The sequence below is a fragment of the Fistularia commersonii genome, chromosome 14, assembly GCF_037954325.1.
Source record: "Fistularia commersonii isolate RoL2024-O1a breed Wild chromosome 14, RoL_Fcom_v1.0, whole genome shotgun sequence".
NCBI classification, from domain to species: domain Eukaryota; kingdom Metazoa; phylum Chordata; class Actinopteri; order Syngnathiformes; family Fistulariidae; genus Fistularia; species Fistularia commersonii.
In genome coordinates, this window is record NC_141297.1 from 2829420 (window position 1) to 2843079 (window position 13660).

A 13660-nucleotide genomic window follows, 5' to 3' on the forward strand; every position below is an offset into this window, starting at 1 on the left:
AACAACAACAACAACAGTAAGGGTGAAAATGGACGACCAAAACTAAACAACATCGACATGGTGGCAAAAAACAAATAAAATGAATAAAAATAACCAGGATGCGAATGGGAAAACCCCAACAAAGCTTCATTCTTCTTTCCGCCATGCAAGCAAATGCAAAGACATTGGAAGTACCGGCTGTAAATATTTGCTGTAAAAATATCCGACAATATATCTGTTTCCCGCGCACGAGAGGCATTTCCAACAGCCCCTCCTTGACCCTCAGCGCAGGACAAGCCGTATAGATAACGTTGTGTTATATTTATTGTATAAATGCAGAGCACAGCACACAAATGTACAACATAATTGGCCAACCCTTCAGACCTCTCCCACTTCAATGACTGTCAAATATTAAAAAACAGCCAAAAATATTCTTCCAGATCAGGCCCACATCTTATACCCGGCCCTTGAGTGCCGCTCATGAGATAGATTTATTATATAATATTATATAAATGCAGAGCGAGCGTACCTAGAATTTGCACAATTTTATACATATATATATATTTATATACAATTTTGTGCATATAATTTATTTTATTTTTTTTTAATTCTTGATGTTCACAATTTTGATGCTTCTATCTATGCCCCCTCCAAGTTTTTCTGATTGTGATTCTGATTTTTTTTTTGGACGCGCAGCCACACGTACAGATGTACAGCGATAACAGCACGTATTGTTTCTTTACAGATGTTGGAGTCACTTCACTCTATTTTTCCCTTTATTGACACTATTTTTTAGCTTATTTTTATTTCATTTGATTTTATCTTTACTTATACGTTTTTATTTTATTTATCTACTGATCATTTACAGATGTTGGAGTCACTTCACTCTATTTTTCCACTTTATTTTTTAGCTTATTTTTATTTCATTTGATTTTAACTTTACTTATGCATATTTATTTTATTTATCTACTGTTTATTTACAGATGTTGGAGTTACTTCACTCTATTTTTCCCTTTATTGACACTATTTTTTAGCTTATTGTTATTTCATTTGATTTTATCTTTACTTATACATTTTTATTTTATATATCTACTGTTTATTTACAGATGTTGGAGTCATTTTACTCTATTTTTCCACTATATTTTTTAGCTTATTTTTATTTCATTTGATTTTAACTTTACGTCTACATTTTTATTTATTTATCTACTGCTTATTTACAGATGTTGGAGTCACTTCACTCTATTTTTCCCTTTATTAACACTATTTTTAGCTCATTTGTATTTCATTTGATCTTTACTTATACATTTTTATTTCATATATTTATAGGTGGTGGATCTGCTGTAGGTTGCTATGCTACCCCTTGCGACCTCCAATTGGCCCTTGGGGACAAATACAAATTTTCTGATTCTGATTCTGAGATAATGAATGAATGATTGTTGAGTTTTCTAATTCCAGGAAAGCCCGCGACAATTTATCGTTCGAAAAGCGGACACGATAAACGCAAATATTGCACAAAACCGCTATTTTGTATTACATTTCTTTGAATTATCTGCTGATGTGTGACATCACAGAGCGGAGGAAGGAAGACGTGACATCACATAGACGAAACCATGATGTCACCGCCGTGCAATTCCTGCATGCAGACACACACACACACACACACACACACTAACACACACACTAACACACACATAGTCCTCCACTTACCCCCCTTCAGCGTCTCCACCACGTATCTGTGGAGAAAGTGTTTGACGGGAAAATTGTTAAATCCCAATTTTAATCTAATTGAATTTTTAGTTTTGCTTCATAAAGAGTGTGGTTTATCACAATACTGGCAATATGTATGGAGTTATAACTATTGCTCTGTACGTGTTAAGCAGGGGCTTCAGTGTCCATCTTGAACTGTATGAAATAAGATAAGATAAGATAAGATAAGATAAGATAAGATAAGAACAACTTCATTTATCCCGAAAGAAATGGTTGTGCCAGAGTTTCAAGCAAAACATAACAATAATAGATAATAGTAAGAAGGAGGGAGAATATGAAATACAATAAAATATAAAGTGTCAAAGTTAAGGCTATCAAGTGTTTTAAGGTCTTAAAATTCACAGGGTGAATAAAGAATCAAGATTTTTTAATTTTCATTGTGCAGGCAAAGTGAAAATTTGCAATGAGACCTTAGTATACACTCCGACTCAGTATACACTTCATACACACCATTTTTTTCTATCATGGAATAATATTCATATCTGTGCAATTTTTCATAACAGCTAAATGTACAATGTTTTTTCATACTCTTGTGCACTCCTTATCTTTCACTTGGTAATTAAAACCTTAAGACACTTTATAGTTTTTCACATGTTAGTTAAGACACTTTACAAATTATTTGTATTTCTTATTCTACCCCTATTTTTTAATTTTTTTTACTGTTTATACAGTTTTCTACGATTTTTCTACTATTCTTGGAACTCTGGCACAACAATTTCCTTCGGGATAAATAAAGTTGTTTTTATTCTTATTCTTATATCGTTCCAACAAAAGAATACGATGCAATGCTGCAATCACTGCAGAGAGGTTAATATATACTGAGGTATTTAACCACACTGTATCCCGAGGCCCTGTTAATTTTTAATGATAGAAATTCAAAATGAAGTTATAATACTCCGCGGGTTTAGCAGATAACACAACTCTCTAAAAACGAGCGAACCAAACTAAACAAAAATGTAAACAGCTGCAAATAAACTGTTCAAACTTTGCACGGCAAATAAATCTACGTGAGAAATTTACCTCCGAAATCCACCGTCGACAAATTAATCCCAAGGGCATTTTGTAAAAACGTGGAAAAAAAAGAAAAAAGTTTGATCTTAATTCGCATTATAAGCATTTAAAACAGGTTTGTTTGTGTTGGAGGTGGGAGGGGGGGATGGGCAGGGGCGGGGCTTAAGGCTCAGGGGGCGTGGCCAGTGAGGGGTCAAAGTTGAATGCATTTGGTCTTTTGTGCTAAGCAGAAGAGAGTGGAGTCCGATCAAATAGCGGCGTCTCTTCCCTCTTCCCCGGATCCTCTCAAAACTCCCTCCCGAACCTCTCCCCTCTTCCCTACCCACCCCCTGAACTCTTCAAGGGACGGTTCGGGTAAGAACCCCGGTGATACGGCTGTGTTTGTTTGGGGTTTTCCTCCCCTTTTGCGCTCCTTTTAGAGTGAAGGACAGGGATAACTCAGTGCGCTCCCTAGGCCGCGGGATTCGACTATTTCCTGGCACTATGCTAATGCTAGCTAGCCGGATGGAAAATTACCTGCTCAACTCGCGCAAATTAGCCTATCGAGACGTAGTAGCTGGCCAACATTTAATTGCTCTTTCGCGTTGATTAAACGACGAGCTATATCGGCATTCAGGACACCTCCTTAATAAGAAATAAACGAAGTTGCCGTTAAATTGCTACTGCTCCCCAACTTAGCCATCTCCGCTTCCGTGACAGCCTGTGATGCTCTTCTCAAAAATAGGTTTTGCGACGTGCCGCGTCCCCTCGGCTGTTGGCTTGCGGACTCAAAAACGACAAAAAAAATGACTCTTTCGACCAAATTCGGACACTGGAGTCATTCCTCTAACGTGTATATTTAGCCTGTGGATAACGAAGTGACACGCTATGTCGCCATGGCTGTTCGATACCATGAAATAGTCGCTGCCGAAAAGCGACAGTGGGTCATTGTGCTGCCGTGAATGAGTGGACCCGGGCCAGTCTGATGGGAATTACAGCAGTGAAGACTCTCATTCTTTTGCACACGTCCGGCTAATTTCAACTATTTCAAAACGAGGTCGACACATCTGCCTGCATCGTTTCATTCATTGGATCGCGGCGTTTGAATTGGAGCAATAAAAAAAAAACAACATAAACGTGTGTCTGATTAATCACCCAGTGATTGCTCTTGTCTCTGATAGTGTTATTTTCCACCCCGTTGCAGACATTTAGTCCAGTGACCAAAGACTCATCGCTTGACTCGACCAGCAGGCACCCTGGATCCCCTCGCAGCAATGGACTCAAGCCTGGTTGAAGGTGGCCTTAATGTCACCTTAACCATAAGGCTACTCATGCACGGGAAGGTGAGCGTGGCGGCACGCAAAGTTGAACATCTGACTTTGCTCCGGTCTCCCAGTCGGTTTGAGCGGTGCATCTGCATCGGTGCTGCAAAAAGCAAAACTAACACCTGCCGATTGGGTTTTTCTCCCGAGAGAGCGGGAGCGTTTTAACCATCATCTGTTTGAAGATATTAACAACTGCTATCGTCATCTTGTCCAGTTATTCTCACTAATATTCTCCAAGAAAAGACAGCGACATGTACTTAGCTCTTAGATGTGTCGTTCTCGGGCCTTTAGAATTCAGTTTGGCCCTTGAAACATCTTATTACAGGTTTATACAGTGTCAATATTGGCTGTTTATTAATAACGACAACTTAATAGTTTGGGGGGCGGGAAATGGCACACCAAAAATATGCTCCAAAAAGAAAAGATGATCTATTTTACATATAACACCAACACTTATTCTTGCACGGATGACGTTTCGAGCAAAAAATAGGCTCTTCCTCATATGTTTACCGGAAATATTATACTGGAAGAGCCTATTTTTTTTACTTGAAACGTCATCAATGCAAGAATAAGTGTTTTGTGTTATATGGGGGAAAAAAAGTCATCTTTTCTTTTCGCAGTATATTTTTGGTGTGCGGATTTTATTTCCAAACTCCAGTAAGTTAAAAAAAAAAATTTTGATCCAGCAACCATCCCTAACTGGGCAGCGGATGTGTGCGTGTTTTTACTTTTCTAACTCTTTGTTCATTCATAAAGGCCATCGCTTTGCCATTTTGTTATTGTCATTATGTGTACGCACAGTGTGTGCTGCACAGGCAGCATGCAAGCAAAGAAAAAGTAGATACAGGTGTACACATATGCACTTTAACAATATTGTGATTTTCTTACTCCCTGGCCGCATCTGTGAGGGCTTCAAGTCTTTGGCTCCACTGAAGCATTCTGTTATTGATTCTAAAACAAGTAACGGTAAAGTAGAAACATCCACATGGGTGCGTGAGGGCTGCAGGGCAGATATTTGTTTTGAAATTAACATTTCACAATATAATGTTTGACTGAAAAAGTGCTTTCGTCTGAACACTGATTTATTTTGAATTAAAACAACCGATCATTTTAATCCATGATAGCATTGTTTTTGCATGCATAAAATGTTTCCACATACACTAACGTTCCTCGGTAAATCAATAATATTATTGTCGTACCATAACGATTTCTTTTCTTTCCGCAGGAGGTTGGAAGCATTATTGGCAAGGTAAGTTTCTCCCACTGATGAGAAGGATGTCATATCAGTCCTCCCCGACAGCGTGTTTTGTAAATATTGTAATATTTGTCTTCACTACAGAAAGGAGAGTCGGTGAAGAAAATGAGAGAGGAGGTGAGATACGCGAAGCAATGAAGAGATCCATTCAGAATTTACCGCACCAGATCCGCCATTGTTTGTTTTTGTTTTGTTTTTTTTTACTCTTCTTCCCCGCCCTTTCCTTGCAGAGTGGCGCTCGCATCAACATCTCAGAGGGAAACTGTCCAGAGAGGATCATCACCCTCGCAGGACCCACCACCTCCATTTTCAAAGCCTTCTCTATGATCATTGAGAAACTGGAAGAGGTGGGGCTTCCTCCGCTGTTTTCATAGAAACAACACCCACGTGAGCGGCGGCGTTTTAACATTTGTGATCGTGCCACTTTCCCTCGCAGGACATCAGCACCTCAATGACTAACAGTACAGCCACCAGCAAACCGCCAGTCACCATGCGCCTCGTCGTGCCTGCTAGCCAGTGCGGCTCGCTCATCGGCAAGGGTGGCTGCAAGATCAAGGAAATCAGAGAGGTCGGTGACACGCCGAGCTGACAGACACTTCCTTATCAACCAGGAGGTTTTGCGGAAACACACGGCGAATCTTCGCGACCGCGCTCTCCGTAAAAGCGTCGGAAAAGTATTTTGAACGCGAGACCGTCGTCACATAATGTGTTGACGTTGTTTGCGGTAAGTCGCTAAGTATTTGAATTTGTGGCAGTTAAGAGTGTGTTTTCCGGAAACGGGCGCAGCACGATTCCAGAAGCAGCTCGCCGCAAAAAACAAAACGATGACATTTTCGCTGTTTTGGTATTTTTTTTAAATGACCGGTAAACAACCCGACATATACTCGTCAGACCAAAACCTATCAGAATCGAGCGCGTCTCCTCAATGTAATGTTTTTTGTTGTCCTTAATTTTGTGACTCGGCTTCCTCTTAACGTTTCCTCACCGCGGCCCGTGTCTGTCGCTCTCCAGTCGGCAGGAGCTCAGGTACAAGTAGCAGGGGACATGTTGCCCAACTCAACAGAGCGTGCCATCACCGTCGCAGGGACACCACAGTCCATCATCGAGTGCGTCAAGCAGATTTGCGTGGTCATGCTCGAGGTAAAGAACGTAACGCGGGGATCCGCTTTGCCCGTTTTTGGGGATTATTTTGAATGCATCTCTTGTCTTTCCTCCTCCCCCTCCCCAGTCCCCACCAAAAGGGGTGACCATCCCCTACAGACCCAAACCCTCAGGCTCTCCTGTCATCTTTGCAGGTGGTCAGGTGAGGAATGAAAGCACTGTCTATCTGGATTCGTTCCAAGGACAGAGGATTAATGGATATTGAAGTACACTGTGTGTGACACTGTCCACCTCCTAAGTGCTATTCTCTCCCAGCAGGCATACGCTGTCCAAGGGCAGCACGCCATTCCACAGCCTGATGTAAGTGAAGGGCCCTCTGTAAGTGATCCAGTATATTTGCAAGTTCGGTCCTGGGAATCCATGCCACCTTCTTATTTCATCCCTCTCACTTCTTTTTCCAACCGCCGCCGTCTCGCCAACATCCATTTTGTAATTCTAGAGATTCCACTTTTTTTTTCGAGTAGTTATTCCAACTTCAGGATAGACCGAAGGTCCTACGTTCCATTTCACATTTTCCTCCCTCATTACCACTACGACCTATAATTACGGGGATTATAACACACATTCAGCTTCTCGACGTGCGACACGGCATCCTCACCCGTGAATCGGTTGTGTTTGCTCTCCCCCCCGTTCTGTCCCCAGCTCACCAAACTTCACCAGCTGGCCATGCAGCAGAGCCCCTTCCCCATTGCACATAGCAACCAGGGCTTCCAGGGTAGGTGGGCAGAACCGAAGCGTTGAATTTCGATCGCCGTAGACGCGCCGTAAACGGTCCGATCGACACTCACGGGGTTTCTTTGCCTTTCTCCAGCTGGGATGGACGCCTCTGCACAAACTGGCTCTCACGAGCTGACCATTCCAAACGATGTAAGACGCCGTTTACCCTCTTTCCTCCCGCTCTCGTTTCACGCGGGACTGAATGTCGCGGCTCGTCCGTTTTCCCTCCCTCTCAGCTCATCGGCTGCATCATCGGCCGCCAGGGTGCAAAGATCAATGAGATTCGTCAGATGTCAGGAGCTCAGATCAAAATCGCCAATCCTGTGGAGGGATCGACCGACAGACAGGTCACCATCACCGGCTCCCACGCCAGCATCAGCCTGGCCGAGTACCTGATCAGTGCCCGGTAAGATGCGGCGCGCTCGCGCAACACGTAGGTGGGGACGAAGCTGCACGACAGGCTTTTTAAATGTATTAATTTGTCGCATTTAATAAGATAAATGTGTCACGGCGGCGTAACTGTTCTAATGTCAAAAATAAATAGATAGTTAGAAGACAGATATTAGCAAAGATGTCCAGGAATAAATAGACGGCAGGGAGCATCAGGGATAAGGGTGAAAAAGTGCCAACCGAAACTAAATGACAATATGAATAGAGGCGATAGCAATGATGAGAATAAAATAAACATAAACAGGCGGGGTGCACGTGAGCTGCGACCAACGTGGATGAGAAAGGCTAGAGTTTCAGGTCATGGCGTGAATGGGCCGGGTAGTGAAGCGGTGGAAGCAGCACAGATGCACCTCAGGCCGGTCAGAGCCGTGTGTTCAACGCCGTCCGAAGCGTCGGGTTCTGCACCGGGTCGGGACGAACCGGCGGCTGAATGAGCCGCCCGTCGGCTCCTGGTGCAGGAGGCGGGAAGGATCGGCCTTCACCCTCCCCGCCGCCGCCGTTTGGAGACGTTCCGGGTTCGGTCCCGGCGCCGGGCGGGCTTTCCTCACCAGCGGTCCCGGCAGGGCGCGTCAGTCTCCTCGGGAGGAACATCCTGCTCTGACCCTTCCTGTAGAGCGCATCTGTGTTGCGTGACCAGTCCGGTTTATTGTCCACGTGGACCCCAAGGTACTTGTAGGAGTCCACTATCTCCACCTCCTCGCCCTGGACGGTCCCCGTCTCCTCCGATTCTTCCGGAAGTCCACAACCGCCTCCTTGGAGATGCCGTGTTGGAGGTGGTTCAGGCTAATTCGGCTGATAGTTTTGTTTTTTTTTTTTAAAGCGGCGCTTGTCAGCGCGGTTTCAAGCCTGCGTTCAGTCGCCCTAAAAAGAATTTATCCCTGAGATCTAAACGGTTCAAAAGCTAGATTCGAACTTTCAAACAGGAAACACGTGAGGACGGGGGCGAGTAAGGAAATTGTCGTCACGCCTGTTACCGATCTGACATTCTGCCTTGTTGGAGTGCATTTTAGTGACTGCCAGATTGCAGAACAACCTTTTTAATATGTTTAGTAGTGTCATCCTCCGCATTGCCTATGAGTGTGGATTAAGTTTGGACTCTTGTCGCTTTACTTGAGGGAGGAAAAGCGGCAGGAAACTCCCGATAGGCAAACTTGCAGACGCTGAGCGCGATCACTTTAAAGGGGGAAGTAAAAGTTATTTAAAGTTAAAGATTTCAGCCCGAATGAGTGTCTCGCTCACAAGGAGGCTGCTTTCAAAACCCCAGCCGAGACAAAACCGACCATCGAATGCAACGTTAAGAAAAAATCTATTTGCAACAATGGGTCGAGGAGGCCGAAAGGCAAATTAGATTACGGGCCGTGTCTGGCCCGAAAAAGAGATTTTAACTGGCGTAATATCTGTTGATGGAAAGCAGAGGCGGATAGGAAGCGAGCACGAGGCTCTGCGAGCGCAGCTTGAAAACGGGGAAAAGGAAGGAATGATGTCGCCGTGCACGGAGGGTTTTTCGGAGAAGCTGGTCGGTGATCGGTGCGCACGTGTATCTAAAGAATACAAAAAGCAGTAATTCCATGCTAGTGCGTGTTTCAGATATCATCATACCTCCGCACCGCAAGTCTTCATCCCCTTTTTTGGAATCGCTGACTTGAAAAGCTGTTTTTTTTTTTTTTATATACGTTTTATTACGACGGCTGTCAGCTCCCGCCGCTGCCGTCGCGTCAAAACGAAAATAAATCAATTTGAGGCGGCGCGATGTCAAATTCGAAAGGTGTTTGTTAGCGCTCGCTATCCTGGTACCGCGCGCTTTGTTTACGTCCACTCGATTTTCAGATTCTATTTCACATTGTTTATCTGCATTATAATTATGCTTTTTCATTTTCCCGCGACCCGGTTCCGTTTCTTGATTTACGCATGACTTCGGGGTGTTTTACCGTCATTTCCGCTATTAGCCGCTACTGTTTTGGCACGCTTCGAGCACGACGGCTCAAACAGTGACACGGATAATCTCTGGATTTTTACAGGTGTTTAGTTTATACAAGTGAAATTAAGAGTGACAACAAAAGGGACTTAGGAAGTGTGTGACGGAGGAATTCTGCGGCTAAAGAGGACAATTTTAGTGGTTTTAAGTGCAAAATACAGATGAAGATAGATGACTTTTCCTGGTTTTCTTTTTTTTTTTTTTTGATTCAAAAAAGCCTTTACAATACATATTCAATTAAAAGTGAAAATCTTTTTTGTGGAAATATTCAAATGGATGCTTGGGAGTTCCGACGGCTAGAAGTATCCAGTCGGGTTTCCAGAGCCGGTCAACCAGTTTGGATATTGGTGTCAGCGTTTTTTTTTTTTTTTTTTTTAAGGAAGCCGAAACACTTCCTTCCGGGCTTTGGTGGACGGTAAAAGTGGTGTTTACTCGGGGGTGCGAGCAGATAACGGCCTCATTTCCTTTTCTGAGCAAACTCAAAGGAAAAGGAACTCCTTCAGTCTGTCGCTTTTTAAGGGAATCTGAAGGCATTTCAAGCCGAGGCCAGCAACAGGGTTCGAAGCGGCACCAGAAAGCAAATTCATTGACAGAAAAATAAAATGCAGGGACGGAGCTTTAAAGCGTCACAGGTGCAGTCACATCCAGACGTGGATTTTATTTTAAACGATACATTCTTAGCGAGGTTTTCCACAACTAAGCAGATCTGACTCTCTGGCAGCTTTCCTTTTTCACGATTTCATGCCAATAAAAAAATTTTTTTCTTTTATTTCAAATGGCAATATGTTGGTAAACACGAAATGCGACCCCGCAGGAAATTGAGGTCCCCAAAACCCGAGCCGGGCTTATTAAAGCGGGGGTTTGCGGGGAGGCGCAGCTCGTCTCCGGCTCGGACTCGTACGACCGCGACTGGACGTCCGTCGGGTCGGGTCAGGTGGGGGTTAGAATTCCATCGGCGCGATGATGTCATTCACCCCGGCGACACACACACCCGAAACACTGTGCCGACGCACAAGGGGTGTTGTTGTGCGAGCCGAAGTGTTTCCGCGTTCGATCTTTTGAAAGGCTCAATCTGTTTTTTTTTTTTTTTTTTTTTTTTGTCTGTTTGTTTTTGTTTTGTTGTGTTCTGCATTCAGACTCTCCTCCGACGCTACCGGACTCGCAGCCAACTGACATGGAGGATCTTCATCAGCACCTAATGTCACCCCTCCCTCGACTTTTTACCAAGAGGTCCCTCATTGAACTTAATGCAAAAATCGACAGTAGTATAAACTCACTGTTCTCTCCTCTGCTTCGGTTAGACGCCTCGGTTGTAATTACAGCATCCTCCAGATATCGGTATTTTATTTATTTATTATGTTTTTAAATTCCCATTGCATATAGTTTTTAAAAAGACTTCCTTCTGTTGTATTTTTTTTTTTTTTTTTTGTTTTTGCTGTATATCTGTATGATCTCCATTCTAGGTGACAAGTTTTAGAAAAATCTGAAAAAGGCATAAAATGATGTTTTTTTTTTTTTGTTTTTTTTTTTTTTCTTATGTCAGATTTTTCTTAGAAAATGTTGAGAAAAAAAAAAAAAGACCCGATAATATCGTAGATGGACTGTTCTTCTCCCCCCCCCCCCTCTCCCCCCCACACTTCCTTTTTAAATATCTATTTATTTTTATTTAATACACGGCTCCGCGCTAGAGAGAGAACCGTCGGTCGATTTGCCATCCTCCGTCGGAAGCCGTACTTTCTGAACGGTGAATTTAAGGGTCGGACGGGTTTCTTTTTTTTTTTTTTTTTTTTTTTTTTTCTGGAACGATGTAGATGATCCCAGTGGAAGGTGGATGCAGGAACCACCGCCGCCGTCAGACGGGACTCCGCCCGCCGCTTAACGGGGGGTCGGAGCAGGTCGAAGCTACATTATGTCTCACCTCTAATCTGCTCAGTATTTTTTTTTTTTTTTTTTTCCTTCATTTTTTTGTGTCATTCCTGTGTTTTTTTTTTTTTTTTTTTTTTGTTTTCTTCTCCCCCCCCATCCCGTTTTTTTTTTTTTTCCTCCACGATCGGGGAGTTTTGAGAATTGTTTTGTATCGGATTCTGATATGGGTGGGCGGGCCTCGGTCACTGGGGGGAGGGGGGTCCTGAACGAGAGGAAAATATTTTCTTTTCTCTGGAACTACTAAGACCACAGCGACGACTACGACGGCGGAGAAATAACATTGAAATGTTTGTTTTAAATAGAGAAAATATTTTTTTTAACTGCAGGGCTGGGGAATGCTGCAAGGGGGCAAGACATAATGGTCTTTAAAAAAAAAGTATATTATGCTGAGGTATTAAATTATGATTAACTAGAAGGAGAATTATAGAATTAACACTAGTTTCCTGCTATCCTTTTTTGCCTGGGTCAAATTTTATTTTTTATTCTTTGCAGGATGAAGAAACTCACGTTTTTTGTGCACGTTTTCAAAACTATTGTAGATCTGGGTGCAATTTAAATTGTTGAAGAAATGAAATGCAGAAATAAAAAAGGAAAACCTGTGAAATGCTTACACTCTTACGTGTTTCTTTTTTTTTTTGTTTGTTTTTCTCCCTGCCAAAGCTGAGATCGAATTCCTTCATTTTTACCGTTATCAAAGAGGATCAAAAGTAAAATTGAATTTTCTTTCCCAACCCCTATTCAATGGGAATCTTGGTATTTTCTTTTACATGCAGTGCTTTATGGCAAAGTAGGAATTTCACTGTATTGGGAAACGTGTTTCTACACTACATTGTGTTTTTAAGTGTTCCCTTTATTTTCTTTGAGCAGTATATAAATAAAATGTGTTGCAGTCAACAACCGCACAGAAAACAAAATTACAATTCGGCATGCAACAACTCCGAAAAAACAAAAAATTTGGTTGAAGGTTACTTTTAAAAAAAAAACTTAAATGTCTTTTTGAGTCCTTCTTGTATTTATGAAAAAAAAAGCCAAACTGAAATTATCCATCGACAGAAAACCAAAAATGCTGTCCTCTTTCTCAGAGATATTCTAACACGTTTTCTTCAGATGTTACAAGATCGCCATAATCTTCAAATTAAAAATGACATTTTAAAAATGAATGAACTAAAATAAAATAAATTTTAATTAAATACTCCAAAGGGAGCCGCGGGTTGCCGACCCCCTCCCTAACTGGTGGCCAGACGCTAATTCGACAGCAGCCAACTGCCGGTTAAAAAGGTAAAAAAATAAATAAAGAATTTTATATATAAATATGTATATTTCTACAGGTGGTCCTCACTTACCGACAGGGTTACATTCTTAGGGGCCGGTTGTTAAGTGAAACACTGTTTCTACCGTACAGTATTTACATACATATCGGCCATTTGCACCGTGCAATTTACCTTTTTTTTCCCGTTAATGTTATATTTGCATGAATATAGGCCAATTCTAAGCGCGTACATATCATACTTACTTACAACTCTGCTGCAAGCGCATTCCACGCGTATTTTTGTATTACCACTCAGCCCATCGTAACCCTGAGTCGTCATTAACCAAGTTCAGCAGTAAATGAGTAGCACCTGTATATACCGATATATTTAAATGTATATGTATTACTTTACAAAATTGTGCAATATTTTAGATGTTTTGGAGAGAGGGTCAGAGAAGCCAGACTGAAATGGTTAGGTCATGTACAGAAGAGGGATAGTGAATATATTGGAAGACGGATGCTGGAATTGGAGGTCTAGAGGAAGACCAAAGAGAAGATTCATGGACGTAGTGAGAGGATTTGAAGTTAGTTGCTGTGAGAGGTGGATGCAGAGGAAAGGGTTAGATGGAGAAAGTTGATTCGCTGTGGTGACCCCTGAAGGGAAAAGTCCAAAGGGAAAGAAGACCCACAGGGGTGCAGGACATGTATGACCAAGACAAAGTGATGACTGAGATGGTTTGGACATGAACACTCCTCTGTTCATGTCCAAACTATGGTGAAGATCTGGGTAGAAGTTTGCTGAAGGCGTAGCTGCCTGCCAGGAGGTCTAGAGGACGACCAAAGAAAATTTATGGACGTCGGGAAAG

At 42.5% G+C, this 13660-nt stretch overlaps 1 protein-coding gene across 2 annotated transcripts; it reads left to right on the forward strand.

Annotated features, from left to right (window-relative positions):
• The first annotated feature begins 2929 nt into the window (after window positions 1-2929).
• pcbp2 (poly(rC) binding protein 2) lies at window positions 2930-12149 on the forward strand. Of its 2 annotated transcripts, none has more exons than XM_086159027.1 (13): window positions 2930-3111; window positions 3941-4079; window positions 5287-5310; window positions 5401-5433; window positions 5547-5663; window positions 5753-5884; window positions 6328-6456; window positions 6545-6619; window positions 6736-6777; window positions 7120-7192; window positions 7289-7344; window positions 7431-7600; window positions 10756-12149. In XM_086159027.1, exons 2-13 carry the CDS (start codon window positions 4011-4013, stop codon window positions 10790-10792), a joined length of 957 nt encoding a protein of 318 aa, XP_086015153.1. In that variant the 5' UTR covers window positions 2930-3111; window positions 3941-4010; the 3' UTR covers window positions 10793-12149. The 2 variants fall into 2 exon arrangements, with proteins under 2 accessions (XP_086015153.1, XP_086015152.1); XM_086159026.1 differs by having other exon boundaries at window positions 6736-6795; window positions 10756-11237.
• The last annotated feature ends 1511 nt before the right edge of the window (window positions 12150-13660 follow it).